We start from the raw sequence: 19,214 nt of genomic DNA on the forward strand, positions 1-19,214 counted from the left end.
AAATATGAAGTTAAAGAGAAATTCTTCCGGCTATTTCTTCAAAGACATTTTGAGACAATGCAAGTATAACTAACCTAACTGACTTTTTTTGACATTAAAAGGACTAATCAAGATTCTCCTTTGTGGCGAAGGACTTGGAAAGATACTAAGTCTGTAGCGAATCCAATGTAAAGGATTGCTAAACTTGTGAAAAAACACGGAAAATACTGAAAAATGCAAGCTGTGCGTCTTCCAGCATGCAAAGCGTAAGAACACTGCAATGAGTAAGCATCTCGAGAAATATTCAGAGCAGACTTGGTTGTTTTCACAGTTACATGTCTCTGAATCGGATATCCTGCAACTGCCACTGGAGAGGGGGTTTTTAATCCAACATCTAACTGTGTAGCTTCGCACTGGTGTTTTAAACCGCTTTCACTACGGAATTATTTTAGAACCTTAAGTTGATAAACATGATAGTGTCTAAGTGATAATGTGCGTGGCCATGAGATATAAATGATACAGTAGTGTTATTGACTGAGTTTCCATCTCTGCCTCGATGTCAGTATCAAGTATGGAAGCATGACCAGAAAGCTTGCCACGTGAGACAGCAGGCTGCCAGCCAGACTCAGCTGTAAGCTTTCATGAGATTATAAAAGTGGTGTAAAAGGGATTAACACACATATTGACTTAACTCAACTCTCAGTTTGTTGACAAACTGTCCTGCCCAAGCAAGGCATTGTCATTTACAGACTGCTATTTCTGTTCTCTAATTGAATATCCTGGAACCGTTCCCAGAGGTAGGGCATGAACACAGGCAGGGGAAGTAACTTCGAGGACCAGGTTGACCTAGATTTACATCATAAAGGTGGCCCTGATGAAGCAAAAGCAACAACTGGGTTCTTCGGAGCAATATGAGGTAAATATTAGCTGGGTCCATAACTGGCTGAGTCGTCTTTGATATTTTCGGTCTGTTTCATTCAGTTGTGAGGGGTTTTTAAAAAAAAAAAAAAATTCATCCAAAAAACTCCATCCAGAAGTTTATCAAGGTGAGAGGTGGTCTATTGAGTTTGATTTACATCAGGCAAATTTTAGAGGAAATGTGTTTCACTGAAACAGAGCACTTAGTGGACTAGGTACCTTCCTCCAAGACATTTTACCGGACAGATTATTTTGCCTAATCGTATGCCTTTTTCCAAAATTCAGCATGGATTATCAATTAGGAGGCATCCAATGTTATTTTATTTATTGCATCAAGGGAGTAGGTGGATCTTTTTGAGCTGAAAGGACATCTTTCCAAGACTGACACAGATAAAGAACTGTCCTGAATTCGAAGTAAAATTTGTTACTCTCTCCTATAGCTTTTAGAATAAGATATTATAAAGAAATCTTAGTTCCACAGAGGAAGCAAACACAATTAACTCAGTCACTAAAAGACCGGTCTGGTCTATACGACGTGCCCGTGGGGAGGCTTTCTGAGGTACCTAAAAATAGGCAGAGACTAGCTCAGCCTGACCTCCCTCCTCTCCCCCGGGCTCCCTCCGTCCGAGGGCAGTTCACAGCCTCACCGTCGTGAGAGACCTCAGAAATTTCTCGGAAGTTGTGCTTTATCTCAAGTTCACCTTTGCACATTTCCCTTCAATGACTAGTTACTGAACAGAGTATGAGATAGAGACATGTTGTGGCTACTTCCGAGCAGGAGCTTCCACGACAACTTTTCCTCTGAAATAGCAGTGCTTCCAAAACCCCCTTGTCCGGTGATTTCCCAGGTCTGTCAGGAAATTCATAAATAAGAATCTGGCCTTTATTGCTACAGAGAGCAATTTTTCCCTCTTGGTCATCTACAAGCTGGTAAATGCGATAAAAAGAGCTCTTCATTTCTGAAGCTAGAGAAATAAAGTTTGATTAAGTGTCCCTTGTCCCGCAGCTTCTAGAGGCGAGATTCTCTGCTCACGTTAGTATAGGAATTTTCTTCGGGATTGTAACCAGGGAACTGGCGTTTGTTTTCTTTGTTGATATTATTCTTGAAGGTGTCGTCGGTTCCATTTTTATTTGCAGTAACTTTAGGCAGATTTCTTTCAAAGTCCACCTGAAAAAAAGAGACAAAATACCCCAGTAGTTTGAAGCCTATGTTCACTGCTTTTTTCTGTTGCTTAAAGGGTATCTTGTCGCATTTTGAAATTTTGACATCCTTTCTTACAAATCTGAGGAGTTACCTCACTACATGAAATGACTCTCAGACCCACAGACACTTTAGTGTGTGTGTCCCCTCCATACACGGCCACTGCTTTTTTCTCATTCCCTCATAGAAAGTCTTCGCCAAAAGGAACAAAAACAACTTCTCAAACTCCTCTGTTCATGTAGAAGCCTTGAAACGTGCCCTTGGTGCATTCCCAATCGCTTAAATTTAATTTTTCTTTTGCATATTTATCTACATTTGAGTGGATTGGGTTTTTGCCTGGCCGACGCTTGCCTCTGGTTTCACACTGCAACTACCTGATTAATGTTGTAATTCTACATTTTAAGCAAATACAAGGGTGTAAATGCATATGTGATTTATTTTTTTTACTGCTTTTGTTGAGATGATTATTTTTTTTCTCCAGAAAAGTTCTAGATGAAGTCTGTGTTGAGCACCTAAAAGCCAAGGGAAACAGCTGAAGCAAATCTAGAGCCACAGCTGCTCTCCAAATTAGATCATTAATGTCAAATTTAACGCAAGCTAGGGGGAAGGACAGCTTCTACGTTATCTCTGCGTACTGTGAGCCTTGCAGCTGAATGATTGCTTTCAAGATTTAAAGGCACCTGTGGAATATGCTAAAGGAGCTGAAAACATACATATTGCTTCATGTCCCTTTTATAAACCTACCAGATTCTGCTAAGATGGAGCAATGCTGTTTCTCTGCAAACCGTTACAACGGTGCAAGAAAATGAGGTGCTTGTTAACAAGCTAGGAAGCCCTAATGCACCTGGTCCTGTTTCTGTGGAGAGGTGATGGGCAGGAGCAGCCCAGGTGCTGGCGGTTGCAGCTCTGCCTGAGGGGCCGGCAGTGCTGGCCTGGAGGGGAGAAGGCCTGGAGGTGGGATGGCAGCAGCAGGAGAGCTTTGTGGACGTGTGAGTACTAAAGTCTTTCTTTCTGCGTTTGGTGGGAGGAGGTAGTAGCTCGGAGAACTCCTCTCTGGGGCATAAAGTGTGGTTTTGTCTCCGCTCAGCTGCCAGAGCGGGGAGGGCAGGGAGAGGGAGGTCAGCCCCCGTTTCACGGGCTGCTGGCTGTCCTGAGGGCTGTTGTCTCTAGAGAACCTGAGTCCCCGTGTGCTGCGCAAACAGGGAATAGGTAACTTATTACTGATTAACGCTGAGCAGGGTTTGGCTGATCTCCTTTCGAGTATGTGGTGCCCGTGCAGCATCCCTTGCAGAATTTTAAAAAGCGATTGCTGAAAGCTGGTTTGCTCTCTGCGTGGCATGTGGCCTCACATACATATGTGCGTGTACAGCCACCGCTCCCGGGCTGCAGCTGAGCCGATGGGTTCAGGTACTCACCTCCTGGCTGTCGTGCCGCACGCCGCACCAGAGGAAAGCTTTGAGTCTTTCGGACCAAAAGCAAAACAGGTTGCAGACTGGCTTAATTAACACTGGTGGGATATCTTCTCCTTTATTAGCTCCTGAAAGGAGAAAATAATGATACCTAAGTCTATAGAAAGCTAGGCGTGAGCCTTGGGAGCCTCAGAGCGTGAGGTGGGGAGTGGGATCGGAGCCTGCTGCCCTCTCCTGAGTCTGTGTCTCATGAGCTGCTTGCTGGGGTTTTTTTTAAAGCTCTTTCAACAGCTGAGTCAGGTTCTTGTGTAAAAGCATTTATATAGAGAGATATATTGAACACCAACCTGTTATAAAGCTTATCAACAGCCCTATGATGGCACAGCCAAGACAGCCGATGGCGCTGAAGTACAGGTAGGACAGGGAGTACCAGGTGTCTGCCAGGAGAGGCCTGTGAAGAGGTGACAAAAGGGAGAAAGCAGCAGCTAGCAATGACTGATGGGTACGGTCACGTTGGCTCTTGACCGTGCCACCAAAACACATGTAGCTCATGCTGCGGTCGCTGTATGACCCAGCAGCGGTCCGTGCTCCCAGCCCTCCCAGTGGTTACCGGCCGCAGGCTCAGGCTGCGCGCTGTGCCAAAACGCAGGTTTAAGTGGTAACAACAGGGGAAATACCTGTCTAGAGCTGCCGTGGGAGCCGCCGCCATCACCAGCGCCTCGGTGCTGTTAGCCAGCGTGCAGTTGAGAGTCAACAGTTGCAGGGGAATGGACTTTGTCGGTGGTGCAGGGTAAATGAAAGAGCCGGTTCCGACCCAAAAAGCTAAGGTGATCCCAGCTAAGAGGCCTCCAATAGCACCCTTGCAGGTATAGAAAGATAACGTTAAAGGTGGGAAGTGCTTCTCTGCAAACCTGAATTTGGTAGGAGTAGGTAATGACTGGTTACAGCCTCTGTCAGTGTAAATTCATTCTGTTCTCTCCCATCCAAGGTATAAAACATGGTGATTTATTGCCCTCTAGTAATAAAAGTTGAAGCAAAACTGTGATGATCAAAACTGCAACACAGAGTTTAGTTTTACTTCTGGGTAAACGTGATGGGACTCCTCATGGTGCAATATGAAATGAGCTCGTACTGTGTTTTGCCTGAATTAGCAAAGGCAGAGCAATTGAAATCATTCTGTGTGTCCCAAGGTGAATATAGGCTGGGGCGAGTATCGAATATTTTTTCTTTTTAATGACAGTAACTCAGAAATAAAAATAATTTTTAATAAAGCCTTCATGTGGATCTAATCAGCAATTATTCCACAGGTGGGTAGAGTTAAATTCAAATGGGATAAATTCAGACAGTGAAAAGAAACCTCTAAACAGATCTTGGATTCCTCAGGCTCTAAAGCTGAAAAGCAGCAGCCCAGAGACTAAATCAAAACAAACCAATTTTCAAGATGCAGTTTTAAATGAACAACACATAGAGATTTTTTTTTTTAGATAAGGGTTTGGTTTTTTTTTCCTTACCTTCCAGTTAGCACAAGGAAACACAATTCCCAGGGTAAATAATCCCAGCATGGGCCCCCCACACATCCCATGGATGGAGAGGGAAGCCTGTGGATGCAGAGAAGAGACAGGAGTTTAGTGCAGCAGCCGGAGGGAGCATGCGCACTTCTGGGTTTGGTCTGTAATTTTCAATGGGAAATGGTGGGGGAGAAGGGACCAACAGTGATTTCAGTGCACAATTAAAGCAAGAATCACACTCAGTATTGTTTCCTAGCAGTGAGTAAATAGTGAAGGAGCTGAGGGATTTATGATTTTTTTTTTTTTTTACTAGTTATTTTTCTCAGCAGAGTGTTCACAGATATTGTTTGGGTAACCTAGCAGTCTCCAGGGATGTCAGCATTATTCAGTTCACTGTGTTTCTGTTTGTTCACATTCAGTTCCCTGCATTTCTGAAGCACAAGATACCTGCACAACTCCTCCCAGCAGCGATGCTGCTGCCGCCATGGAAGTGCACAGGATGCCGTATAAGATACCTGGAAAAGATCAGGCAGCGAGGTTGTCAGTGCTGGTTAAGAGTGTGGATAATTTCTAATTCATCTAGTGTCCGATGAGGACAGGCAGCATGGAGGAATTTGCACTTTGGTCTTTGATTTAAAGCGGACCATTAAGCACCCAGCAGTGTCTTGCATGAAATCTTGTTGGGTTTTTGGATGGTTGTTTGTTTTTTCTTATGAAGCATAACTTAATGATGAAATTAATTTAGAAGTCTCATGTAGAAATGTTTCCGTTTCTGTTGCCTTTAAATAACGCTTTTAAAATAATCTGATGAATGAATGGAGCAATGATAAACAACATGGCTTTGCCCCTTTGACACCAGTTTTAACTTTGTGGTAGACAAAGCTCTGTCTAGTAGTCTTGAGGAAAGCTAAGCAAAACTCATCATCTGTGCTAGCACACCTTGGTTTCAGAGGTAAAAAATGACCTTTCTAGGTCCTGAGTGCAAAAATTAAGTAGTAAGTGGAAAAGCAGGAGCAGCAAAGATTGGAGACCGTTACAGAGACAGAGAAAATATTGGTTGGGCTCTTCTGTGATCTTCGCCAACATTAACAAGCGGTTATGATATTATTACAGTACTTATAAAAGGGCTACGATATTACTGCAATGCTTATAAAAAGTGTCTTAAAAATTCAAAGCACTTTGGACGCTCGATATTTTGATGGTCTGTTTTTTGTTTATCTTTTTTACATTTTTATTTTTCTCTGAAAAAACTGAACAACCTGCTTACGCGATTCTCTAAGTTTGAATATAAATGCCTTACTACTGAATATTATTATTTTATAGTAGTACGATACTCCTATAGTGTAATGTGGTAATAACTACATTGATATTCTTTCTGTACTGTAAAGAAGATCCCAGACTGTTCCCCAGTATTTTCAGTAGACAAAACTTTTCAAAGGATTTTGAGTAGTGCACCATATAATGCATGTGATTAATTTTACTGAAGCATCTTGCTGATGCTCACCCTGAGAGTTTATAAAGGGTTATGCTCCTGTGGAGGCTTCTGAAGCACAAGCGCATTTCTGAAGTCGTGCCTCTAGACAGTGCTCTTCACTGCTCACAGAACTGCTCTCGGAGTCAATTGAGAGTCTCAGACTCTCAATAGGCTCCGAGTATATAAAATCCTGCCCAATCTTCTTCTGTAGTAATAGCAGCTGGGAGGATGGACACCTTTGCCATTAAACAAATGGATCCCGTCTGGGGTACCTACATAAGCCTTTGCTGATCCATGTGCTCATCTTCTCAGAGATGTTTGGGAAACCTTTTTTGACCAAGTCTTCAAAGGTAACAGTTGCTAAAGCGTTGATGCTGGCAGCTACCGTGCTGTAGAAATGGAGAATGTTAAATAAACAGGAAGCAATATAATCTGAAATAAAGTTGTATTTATAGAGAGATACTGCCTCTGGTTCAGCATTAATACTATAAATGTACAGTTCTTGAAGGGTACTTTTTGCGTACGCTGCTGATGCTGGTGAGGTTTCTGTCCCTTCTGCGATTGCTAGGGGCCCTGCTTTGTGCTGGCACAGAACGAGACAGAAACTCATCCTAACTGACCCTTCCGTTTACCAGGCTGGAGGGACCTTCGAAATATAGACACGTTCCACAATAAAGATATTGCTCCCTTACAAGCCAAAGGATGTGCAGTGACCACTAGCGATACCCTGTTCCTCCGTAAAATGCCTGTTCTGTTTTCTCTCATAATTGAAAAACACGGACTAGGAATAGTCTCTCTTAGCTAGGTGAATTCACCCATATTTGGTGAATACGATCTCTGTGAATTTGTTGTGACAATATGGCAGTATCAACACCTACAGCACAGTATTTGGTACTTGGTGCCCTTAACTGTGCTCTCAGCCTCCTGCCAGGAACAGCCAATGCCTTTTATGTGGGGTTTTTTGGGGGGTTTTGTTCGTTTATTTGGGGTTGGGTGTTTTTTTATTTTTTTTTATCCTGTTTTGATAGCTTTCTTGCTTTTTCTACAGAGGACAGTCTTTAGAAACAGCCTGTTGGAGACTGTCTCTATGGCATTTGAATAACGTCACTGTGAACTTGAAACTTGTCTCTTTCTAGTGTCCAATGAAGTTTTGACGTTTAGCCTATAGAGGGTAGAAACTACAATAACATGCAGCACGCCCCTGAAGAACACACAGTTTCTAAAATTTCTCAGTGCAGACATCTCTTTTCCTAGTCTGACTCTGTTTCATGTGCAGGTGGACTTGCTGAAAAGCTCTCTACCCCTATGATGTTGTGGCAGTCGGGTTGGGTAAAGCTAATTTCACCATAAGCAGCTCCAAAGATATTTCAGGAAGCTGAGCTCTTTTACAAAGGGAACTAGTGTTTGCTCAGGTTTTATACCCTTTTGACTGTTGATGATGTTAATGTAAAATGTATTTGGGATAAAAAGATACCGGAGAAGTGGAGCTAGACTTTGGCATAAACATAATGTAACTTGATAAAGCACTACTGCTTCTTCCTACAACGTGCTAAGAAAAACAGCTGGGCTTTTCTTAGGGTTTTATGTTTTGACCTCATTCCGGGTCCTCAAGGAAATCAATGGTACGCAGCTAAAATGTCATTTCACATTCACAGACCTTAGCGTTCCACTGAATGCACAGGCAACAAACAGTCCCGGCACTCCTGGCATTGAAGAAAAAATGTCCATAACAAAATACGGCATGAGCTGGGGTAGAAGGAACACAAGAGCAACACAAGCAATTAGTTAAGATTTTCCTGGGTGATGGAGAGAAGTAGCTGTTTTTGAGCACGTTGCTAAATTCTGGTTTTGTTCCAATTAACAAGGGGTGTCAGATTTTGAGCAAAGGGGATGTTGTTTGGCAGAAGTGGTCAATCAGATTAATACTGCAGAAGTGCCAGAATAGATATTATAGCCTTGATTGGGCAACCACCTTAGTGCCTTAGCACTGAAAGGACATAAAACATCCCATAAAACTTCAGCTGTCTCCATATGTGCTATGTCTGGGCCCAAAGCAGCTCCTAATTATAATAATGGGTATCTGTACCTGATCAGGTGCTGAAATGAAGTCAGCAGTCCAAGGGTCACAACTCTTGTAATGCGAGTACATCACCAAACCACAAAACACTGCGCACACCAGGACTGTCCAAAGTCCCAATAGGTTCAGGTAAAGTGCCCTAGAACAGAGGAGAGAAACTCTATTTAATACCAGATAAATGCAGAAAAGCTGTTACAAGTTAAAAATAACTAAATTTTTGGAGAGAGACCCTAATGAAAGCTAGCTGTATAATCTCTTAAAGGCATCACCAGGATAAGAAATTGTGTCTAATACTGATTTTAAAAAACATGAAAAAATACAGCCTCTAGGGCAAGGTTCTACGTAACTGTACAGCTGGGAGAGACTGATCTAAGACCAGTAACATGTAGGCAGAACAGGCTGCACCCAGCACTGGGTCTGTCCCTCCTGTTCCCTGTAAGAGGAGATCGTTGTTGCTGTTGTCCCTTTGAGCCACGCAGAGTACTGTTTGGCATGGATTCGGTCGTGGTTGCGATGCCGTCATTGCAAAGTAACACACTTGGGTGTTTTCACTAGTCCATGAAATGGATGTGGGTCACAGCATCTGCTGGGGAGGTTGTGTGGCTGCGGTTCAGTACTCCTGCACTTCCTGAGAGCTGCCAGATTTTATAGAGCCCACGTCACGTTGGGATGTCACCTTACATGAGGTTTCTTGCTAGGGCCAGTTCAGAGCTGTGCTACTGGGACCCGAAGGTCTTTCAGGGCATGTTACTGGTGATGTTCTCGCAGTTGTGACTTCCAAACATTTTCAGAGACTGAATTTCAGCAGGGTAAATTCATATAATCTGTCATAACCTTAAGAAAAATGAATATGATTGCAGCCAGAAAAAAAGCTACCTGTTTGATGAAAGGAAAAAATTAGCACCTTTATGCTTTAGCCAAGTGGGCAAGCAGTTAGCACTAGGTGTATGAAAAAAATCTGGTTGTTTAGAAAAACATGTGTCTAGCTATGCACATATTAATACTGAACTTGAGGAAGGTAGCAGGCTGGAGACTTAAATATCTATATTGTGAAGTTTCTCTTGGTTCTTTGCCATTGATTCTAATTATTCTTATATTTTAGAATTTTAATAACTTATTGATCTCATTTTGCTTAGATCATGCCTTGTACTATAGTGCCCCATTAAATCAATAACCACTTTTAATAAAATACAACATAAACACCATTCTAATAAATGCATTTTCCCAATGAAGCTGTAGGTAGCACCGCGTCTGTGTGGGCATCTTTTCTGTACTCTGCTTCTGAGGATTAATTTAGCAGCCTAACCCCAAATGAATAAACTGCAAGAGTCAGATAGCTACCCATTTTTCTTTCCTGATTTGTTTGTCATTTATGGTCAGAGAAATTAAGATGGTTAGCACAAAATTAGCTTATTACTACCCAAAGGCATCCCGATATTTATTTACCATAACTGACAAACTGTTATACCAACGTGGAATTATAATAAATACAATGTTTGACTGCCAGAATAGATTAATGACAGGTAACTTACAGTTTAGAGTGCTTTTCTGATTTGCAAGAAATGCACCTCTGTATTGTGGACTGATTAACTCCATAGATCCCTAGCCATGTAAACGTTCCCCCAATAACAATTGTCCAAAAGGTATGGCGTCTCAAAGGATCGACATCGAAGCTAGAAGAGAGGAAGAAGCAATTCAGTTATTTACACACACATTTATTTAGCAAGAGGTAGGTGATTTTTTAGAAATACCTGGTATGTGCTAACCTGTGAACTGGAAGTACCACATTGGTAATACTGTTTTCCAGCACAGGCAACATTTAATGTGTTTAGGGTTTGGAAGTGGTTTTTCACTTTTATATTGGAAAACATTACTATCAAGTCAGGATAAATATATACCATGCAGGCTTGGTCAGAGGACCAATTAATTGAGATAAATCACATTGATAAGGCTGTTTATGCTTGGACTTCAGATCTGTGTCCTGTTGCAGCAACAAACCTGCAAGCCATCCAGCCTGGAACCCCATCCTCTGCAAGGAACACGCCCACTTACTAAACTCTCAAAATCCTCCAAACTCTTAGTTACGTCATCACGATGTGTTGTTTCCTGTACAAGAAATTCCTTCAGCTGCAGTGTTACCTTTTTTTAACAATGAAATTTCATTACTCAGTAATTCTAACCAGTACATCTTTCTGCCTTGCATCTGTCGTCTTTGCAGTTCTGCTAATCTTGATACGTATAGCAGATAACTATGATAATCAATGAACTTTTCAGTCAAGGCCACAAACAGACAGAAGAACATCAGTTTGCTATCCCAGCGTATTGCTGCACCATTGCTAGCTGCTGTGGTGAGCATACTTAAAATGAAGGGCCAGTTTTATGAAGAGAAAATGAAAGAGATAGACAATTGGAAGGAATAATTGGGCTGCTTTTGTTGCTACACAGAGAAAAATGGTAAAGCTCCCTTTGAGTTCAGCAGGGCTTTGATTTCTTCAAGGAGGGTAACAGAAAGATGAGTTAAGCTCTCCTGGAAGGTCAGCTGTGTTCCCAAGAACTGAAGAACTAGGGAATAGACTTCTCTGAACCATCGAGGTTGTTCACCGGTAGTGTAATAACAAGTCTGAGTATTTTTGGCTTAGTGAGAGGAGAGTTTCTAAAAATTAAATACACAAAAAGGTTTGCACCATTTTTTTCTTACTCAAATATGTTTAGTCGTGATCCTTCATAGGCATCTTCCCAGACCTTGGTCGGTCCACCGTTCAGCGTAGTTCCTCGAATCAAAACCGTCACGAAGCCAGCCACCATGACAATCATTTGAAATGCATCTGTCCAGACAACAGCTTTCAATCCTCCCTAAAACAAACAGAAACCGTATGCTCTCATCTTCTTTCCTGTTGTTCAAGTACAGCAAACTGTAGAAAGACCCCTTAATTCAGGAGCTCCTGAGCTGTATGTATAACATGTAGCAAATCAGGACTCTTCCTAAACATTGTATTCTCCCGTGGAGGTTGTATTTTTGCAGATCAGAAAATGACACAGCCTACATGGTTTGTCCACAGTCATATGAGAATATTTGACCTCCAGTTAAATGCTTTTTTTTTTTCTGCCTTCTTTATACACATCTGAAGAATATATCATGGTGTGGAACAGCTTAGGGAATACAAGCTGGCCTGTTAGTACTTCCCATAGCACTCTGTACACTTCTTGGAGCCCAGTGGTCCAAAGTTAGTCTAACACAGAAAAATAGCTCCAGAAAATGTGCAGTTTGGCTTTCTTCCATAACTACTTTCATATTTGATCAGATCTGTACTAGAGCAACATAATAAGTGTTTTCAACCAGGGTGGACTAAAAAATTGAAAATATTCATTAGTGGTAACGAGCACAGAAATTAGGTTTTGTTCTGAGCCCTAGGGCTCTGCCACTTCCACTGCGACGTTTATCTTTTCTGTAATCCTGAGTCTCATGTTGCTTCCACTCAGAAGCAAAGCTGTCTCTGACCTGTTGATCATCCTTCCTAGGTTTTATCACTCTGTTCTTGATCTGCGGTGACACCAGAGGCACGTTTTTCATTACAATGTTTTTCAGTCTATAACTTGTAAAAGATAAGAAGAATCATTTTCTCAAAAGATTTAGTATGGCAAGGGAAGGTTATCACCTCCTTATCTGGACTCTGCCTCAAGCTGTCTGGTTTAAACCTTGAGACATGCAGCAGAGGATTTGAGAGAAAATATTTTTTCTCCAAATAGACTTACTTATACCACAGAGTCTAAAAGAAATTTATCTCTATGCTCTACTACTTTAAACGTCAGTATTTAGCAGCCGTCCGTCTGCGTTAGCCTGTCATGTCTAAAGGATGGTTGAAGTAACAGTCTGTGTTCCAGCTGTTCAGTTATGCCTGTTACGTACCAGAGTGCAATAGAAAGTGCAGACAATTCCTGTTGCAACTACAGAGCCCCAGAGATCAAATCCAGTGACTGTTAAACCAAAGAAAACCAAATGGTTAGTGCAATGAAGGTAGGTCATCTGGATGGTAACAGAAAAGCTATGATCCTTTAGCCTTAGAAGGATGGGAGTCGTCATTAATTTTAATCTTTTGTGTCTATTAGGAGCTTTGTGGGATTGTCCAGGTTTCTTAATATTACTGGATGCTGTTTTGCATTGTTTTCTGGCAAATTGGATTTAACTAACTTTCAAGCATGCAAAAGTAATATGTAAGAAGAATAATTGCACAAAGCAAAAACATGATTCTTAAGGGACACAGCTTTATAAGCAATGCTTTCCTTCTGTTCTCGCTCCAGAATTTTCTCTTGAGAAATCAAGTTCTTCGGAGACTTCCAAAGAATCCTAAGAAAAAAACCCAACCCTAAACTAAATTCCATTCCCTGCAAATAGGAACAGTTTAACACAAAAATGTGCTGCATTAAAGCAATTTTTCATGTTCATTTTACTTCATAAAGTTACTTTACACAAGATGTACAAATTTTGGTTTGGTTTATATTGACGTCTTTCCCACTGGGCATAGTTTGTGAGGGCAAATCTGTTTATAAAGGTTCTCTTATTAACAAAGTAAGGCCTTAAAATGAACGTGAGCTGCCATATAAAATACAGTTGAGCTCCAGAGGAAGGAAGCTCGGCACTGTGTGAGAGGTGGGTTGGACAAACTGGATGCAACTCAGATGACAAACGATGAAAAGAGCCTCCCAATCTCTTCCTAATTGATTCTGGTGAAATCAGGAGTTGGGCCATGATGATTCCTTATGCCCTATGGCAGCAAAATTACTAATTCTATTTATCGTGATGGATTTGCAAGGATTAAAGCGGCATGCGGACAGACAGCAGCACAGCATTCAGCTACAGGGAATGGAGTTATGCCCATGGGAACCCGAACGTGGGAGACAGGGAAGGGGGAATCAAAGTACAGAGTACGGTCTTGGATCGTCAGCTTGTACTGTGACCTTTGTCAGGATGTTGAGAAATTGTTCATTGCTAACCTCTTCAGGTGGTTACTGAGGGCAAAGGAGAGCAGAACAGCGAATGCGGAGCTTCTGCTAGTGTACTGATGTGAGAGAGCGAGCTGGGGAGTCGGAAATGCAGAGCTACAAGGTGCAGGCAGAAACCTTCTTACAGAACTTTTGAGGAATTTTTTTTAGACTTTATTTTCTTCTCTTCGTTTGTTCTGATTGTCTTGCGGTGTGGTTATTTGGGGTAGGCATGTAATGCAGCATGGGAACTCACCTTGGTTGAGTGCCAGTGATGGAGCATAAACCACTATTCCTGTGTAAAGGATCTGAAGGAAAAAAAAATCATGAAAAAACCACATATGTGAATACTCAGTGATAAGGCTTCTGTTTAGAGTGGGGGTCGAGCAAAATACCAGATCTAGAGGTTTCTTTAGATCAGCTTGTATTGCATATGGCTTTCTGTTTCAGCCTTTACAAAATAAAAATCTTTTCATTAAATTCCTTTCTGATGGAAGGACCATAATCTGTCTTGGTATTACTTATTTCACCCATTGCTAAGATGCCTAGATGACAAAAACATCCTGGTCAAATAGAAAGAGGAGCTCTCAGGAAAACACAAATAGTGACACAGAAATAAGTTAGATTGATTTTGGAAATTAAACTTCCATTTTTCCATTCAGTCCCTTTCAAAGTAGCTGACTTGGTGCTCTTCATGTGTACAGAACTGAGGGAGACACAAAGCCTGAAAGTCAATAAGCATTCAAATCTATTGCTAAAGATTTTGGAATTAATTAAATGGAATTAATGTAGAAAGAAATGTCTGCCAATGTCCCATCAAATCCCACCTTTTCATCAAATACATGACAAATGTAATCTTTGGAGATGATACCTGCTGGGACCATCACGGGGCTGAAGCTACCTGGGCATCCCCCCAGAAGATGCCACGTGCAACGGCTTTCAAATGGGATAGCTTCACCCCAGTGTCATAAATGGGTAACTGGTGAACTAAATGTACCAAGTACAGCTTGTCTAGATTCTCAAGAATCTACTCATTTGGAAAGAGACTTCAAGGGAACATAATGAGACCAAGCATTTGAGAAGCTTTGAGAGTTCAGCACAACATCCAAGTGTCAAAGACCCAAAAAAATGTCATTTTTAATCCTAGACAGGAAAAGTTAGGAAAGCTAGAAAGTTAGGAAAGCAACCATTCTTTCTTTTTAATATTCACAGTCCAAGTGGAAAAAATTAAGGAAAAAAAGAGTACTCATTAAAACATCTCATTATAAAAAATGCACAGTCTGAGATTAGTCTGTCAAAATAAACGTTGAGCGAAATTGGCACAAACAAAGAGCCAATGTCGTCTTACCGTCTGCAGGATGTAGATCAATGTTGCAGCAAGACGGACAATCTTGTTAAATCTTAACTCCAAATACTAGGAAAAAGAGGAATCTCAGTAAATTGCACACGTAGCATCTGAGACACAGCTATTAACCTTCTGTTCGCCCTGAGTAACAGCTTGCTATGCAAGTAAAATTACTGGCAGCAGGCACTACTGCTATGGGTAATGAACAGGAGACCATCCTTGTTTATTACACATTGTGGTAATTACATTTAAAAAATGTTCTCATCGGTAGAATGTACTTCAAGTTATACGTTGGGTTGCAGTACTCAATGTCTGTTTTGTATTGGGAATAACTGAAAGAGCCCAGGGGCTACAAGGAAAAGAAATTTTAAACTTCAAATGAAAGTATATTCTAACTATATGGAGAGGAAACTTGAGGTGATCTCTAGGAGAAATAGCACAATTTGACTCCAGTAGTGACAAAAGTGGTGGTGGAGCAGATTGAGAAGCAGTAACATAGAGGCTTTCACAGTGCTTGAGCTAAGCTGGCTTTCTCACTTGCTCTGTCTCAGTCTAAAGCCAAATCTGCGCGTCATCAACAGGGAAAGGCAAGTGGGGCTCTTGTGGACTTCAGGTGGATGTAGAGAGTCATTCCCAATTACCACATAGCTGCAGAGGTGAGCAGATCTCTAGCCCCAAAAGCCCAGATTTTAAGCCTGGAGTCTCTGTAGTGTTGACCAAAAAAATTAAATCTGCGTTGCTAACCCTGTGGCAGTCTCCCAAGTAGCCTTGGGTGGACTGGGTCTCTGCTTGGGCCACAGTCCCGTGTGCTCCCCAGCAGGCCCCAGGCACAGGCTGTACAAGACTTCTGTTTTTAACAAGTCTCTAGGCATTGTACTTCCAAAGCAGTGGATGTTGGTCTCTTCTCCCAAATAGCAAGTGATGGGACAAGAGGAAATGGCCTCAGGTTGCACCAAGGGAGGTTTAGATTGGACGTTAGAAAAAATGTCTTTAGTGCAGGGGTTATTAATCACTGGAGAAGGCTGCCCAGGGCAGTGGTTAAGTCACGATCCCTGGAGGTATTCAAGACACATGTAGATGTGGTGGTTAGGGACGTGGTTTAATGGTGGACTTGGCAGTGCTAGGTTAACGGTTGAACTCGATAATCTTAATGAACTTTTTCAACCTAAATGATTCTATGATTCTTACTAATTTTGTTCATGTTTGTCTTTTTTGTCCTTGCATAATAAACCCCACAGTCTTCTGTACAAATAACTAATTTATGTAACTTGACTTGTTTCTAAAAATAACTAATGGAGCCAGCAAAGTCATCTTCCAGCATGCTTGAAAGAACTTTCTGACTGCAATGACGCCTTCAGTGGTTCAGATGAGAGAAGCAATTCATTCTCTGATCTTGCATCAAAACCAGCCAGAAAATGCAGTTAGTTCTGGTGAGGCAAATAGATGGTCAATTTTAATTTTTGCCAACCTGTAACTGAAACATTTCCAAACACCAAAGCTGTATTTGGTTGTTTGACCAAAGCCCCTCCTTGGGTTTGGGCTTAGAAAACATGAGCAGCCTTTCTGTTACCAGGAAGCTACTTGTGAACTAACCTCGTTTTCTTCATCCAGTTCTTGCTTACTTGAACCTGCCCACAAACAGGAGCGACCAAATTTGTGGCGGTTGATTAAAGCAATTAAAGCTTTTTAGATATCAAATAGCCCACTTTTATAGGAAATTTTATCAAATTGCCAGATCTAGACCTTTTTAATTGAATACCACTGAATTTTGTTCTTAAAGTCCATCTTTAATACCTGCTCTCTAAACCAGAGTCAAATAGTTACTTGTAAGATCAAAAGCATTTGGATACACCTTAAATATTTTTCCAGCTGTAACTTAGTTTGGTGCTGGTAAGCCCTTATCTTGTCTTTGCTATATATGCATAACAGGAGCTCTGACCCTTAATTTTTGCAGTATAAATTAATGCGACCAGTTACTAAAAATAATTAATCTATCAATGTACTTGTTCTGTAAAACACTGCAGAAAATCTTCTGTCAGATTTTTCTCTAGAAATACCTAGATACATGATACTGATTTTTGTTGGCATAGTGCCTTTTTGTTATTTTTACTTACCTCATAAGTGCTTGTAATGCCAGATCTGTAAAACACAGGTAAAAAAAGTTCAGCAGTAAAAATGATGACAAGCGCATATGAAAGAAAGAAGAGAACAAAGGATGCCCCATAGCGATAAACTTCGGAGGGTGTCCCCAAAACGGTGACTGCTGACATGAAACTTGATGTGAGGGAGAAAGCTATTGGTCCACATGTCATCTGCTTACCGCCCACCAAAAATTCCTTTGAAGTTTTCTTTTTTCTCTCTTTAACTGCAAAAAAGACTCCAATGCTAGCACTTACTAAAAATAGTGCTGCAAAAACAACATAGTCCCAAGCCACGAATTTTTTGACTTCTGGAGCTACAAAGTTTGACATAGCACCAGCTGGACAATTCTCTGATGGAGGATTCTGGTTTCCTATAGCCAAACAGATTAACTCAGTTGATGGCAAAGTTGAAGCTTATCTGCAGCTCATCAATGACAAATAATAAACAGAAAGACTATTCAGCTAGGAGACTTTTTTTAATCCAGCTCCCTTCTAAGGAGGAAAATAAAATAGCAGAGGATGAATTAGGAAGGTGCTGAATGCACTTAGACCCTAGGGCTACTGATGCTTCTGTCAGGCAGGCTGGAGTGGGGGACTTAGCTGTGAAATCTGTAGTACGCTCCCTTTTTATCTGTGAGGTTTTAATTTAAGGTTAAACATTAGCCTGACACATTGACTTGATCTGACTCTTTTCTAACCTCTCAGCATTTTTAAATAATAAAATGAGAGCAATCAAGAAATAAATAAAGGAGAGTGAAATGAAGGAAAGCTCAGTGTACGGACCTATGAACTCACTGGTGAGTTTGTTTTCGGAGGAGCAATTCCTTCATACGGTTAAAAACTAAACTTGAACATCAATGTCAGGGTTCAGAATTGTCCTTTGATGTTCTAAGTGTGCTCCTTGGTAGACCCTCAGGAAGTTCAGGCTGCCTTAAGGAACTGGAGCATTTAATGGTTAAAAGTAACCGTGGTGCTTTCCCCCCACCCGCCGTAGCCCAACCTCCGTGTGTTTGGGAACACAGGGCATCTCCGAGCGAGCAGAAGTGCGGTTTGTGGTACGCTGAGGATGACTTTCAGTCAGCAACTGATTTTCACTGACCACTACTAACAGCAATTTTACTTACAGTTTATACAGATTCATGTGAGAGGTGGCTTATTGTATTTATCCATGCACAACTTGGTCAGACTTGTGTTATCTCTATCTATGCCATGACAATACGTTTTCCAAAGAAGCAGGCAATGACTTGTCATCCTGAAGGATTAACTTGTACAAAGAGGTAGTGTGTGTGTAGTCACAGCCCTGAAGGAAGGGTGGAGGGTACGTTTTGGACACAAGAGTGCAGTAACCTGGGGTAGCCTTCAATAGCAGAAGTCCTTTTCTTCACACTTGTCTTGGCTGGGGATGGATCCCCATTTCTCCTTCTTAAGTCATCAGTAAACAGAGATGGTTTTTCTGTGTCAGTTGTACCCAGCAAATTAGTGAGTGTCCAGACCTGAAGCCTTGCCTGTTCCCATCCATCTGCTCAGGAGAAAGAGGAGTACGTGCACAGCAACCTTCGTTGCTTAGCATGGAGTCAAAGGAAATCCAGGACAGCCTATGGCTGGAACTGATTTATTCTGTCCACATGTGCAGTAGAAATTGTGAAACTTTTGTGGCTGATTTTGGTTAGACCGAGTGTAAAAGGGGGAGTTGAAAGGCCTATCGCTGCTGCAGAATGTGACTTTAAAAAAAACAAAGGCAAGATACTCCTGAAAAGGCACTGCTTCATTTATAGCTGAACTACTTTTAGTTTAAAAAGTGTGAAGTGCACGTTTGTGAGGTATGATCCAGCCCTCTGTGAAATCCAGGATATCAATTAAAACCACATCAGTTCCTGTAGTACTTGTTTGTGTGCTGTAACCTGCGGGTAGTACGGTGGAGGGACCAGATCAGAGAGCAATAAACCATCTTGCATTACTGTGGATCCGTCAAAGTGAGACGTTATAGGTAAATGCTCTGTAAATTCTCATCCAACTGCCTTAGAGTAATTTGTTTATCTAAGTATACCCCCACCACTGGTTAATGTTGCTCTTCTGTACAGAACAAATGCCTTAAGGTGTGTCCGCTCTCAAAAAAGCAGTGACTTTCACTTGCCAGGCATTCCTCTGCTTTTGGAGGGGGGGGGGGGTTGCACCCTTTTTT

The 19,214-nt window shown here is 41.5% G+C and overlaps 1 protein-coding gene across 1 annotated transcript; it reads right to left on the bottom strand.

Annotated features, from left to right (window-relative positions):
• Window positions 1-1,197: 1,197 nt before the first annotated feature.
• On the bottom strand, window positions 1,198-17,634 carry SLC5A12 (solute carrier family 5 member 12). The gene is made up of 15 exons (XM_054827925.1): window positions 17,006-17,634; window positions 14,895-14,960; window positions 13,803-13,854; window positions 12,474-12,541; window positions 11,265-11,419; window positions 10,099-10,239; window positions 8,576-8,705; window positions 8,147-8,235; window positions 6,766-6,878; window positions 5,463-5,530; window positions 5,019-5,105; window positions 4,185-4,366; window positions 3,855-3,958; window positions 3,514-3,635; window positions 1,198-2,065 (listed from the first exon to the last, which is right to left on the bottom strand). The coding sequence occupies exons 1-15, from the start codon at window positions 17,360-17,362 to the stop codon at window positions 1,907-1,909; spliced, it is 1,893 nt and encodes a 630-aa protein (XP_054683900.1). The 5' UTR covers window positions 17,363-17,634; the 3' UTR covers window positions 1,198-1,906.
• Between the last annotated feature and the right edge of the window lie 1,580 nt (window positions 17,635-19,214).

The sequence above is a fragment of the Grus americana genome, chromosome 5 (assembly GCF_028858705.1).
Source record: "Grus americana isolate bGruAme1 chromosome 5, bGruAme1.mat, whole genome shotgun sequence".
Taxonomy (NCBI): domain Eukaryota; kingdom Metazoa; phylum Chordata; class Aves; order Gruiformes; family Gruidae; genus Grus; species Grus americana.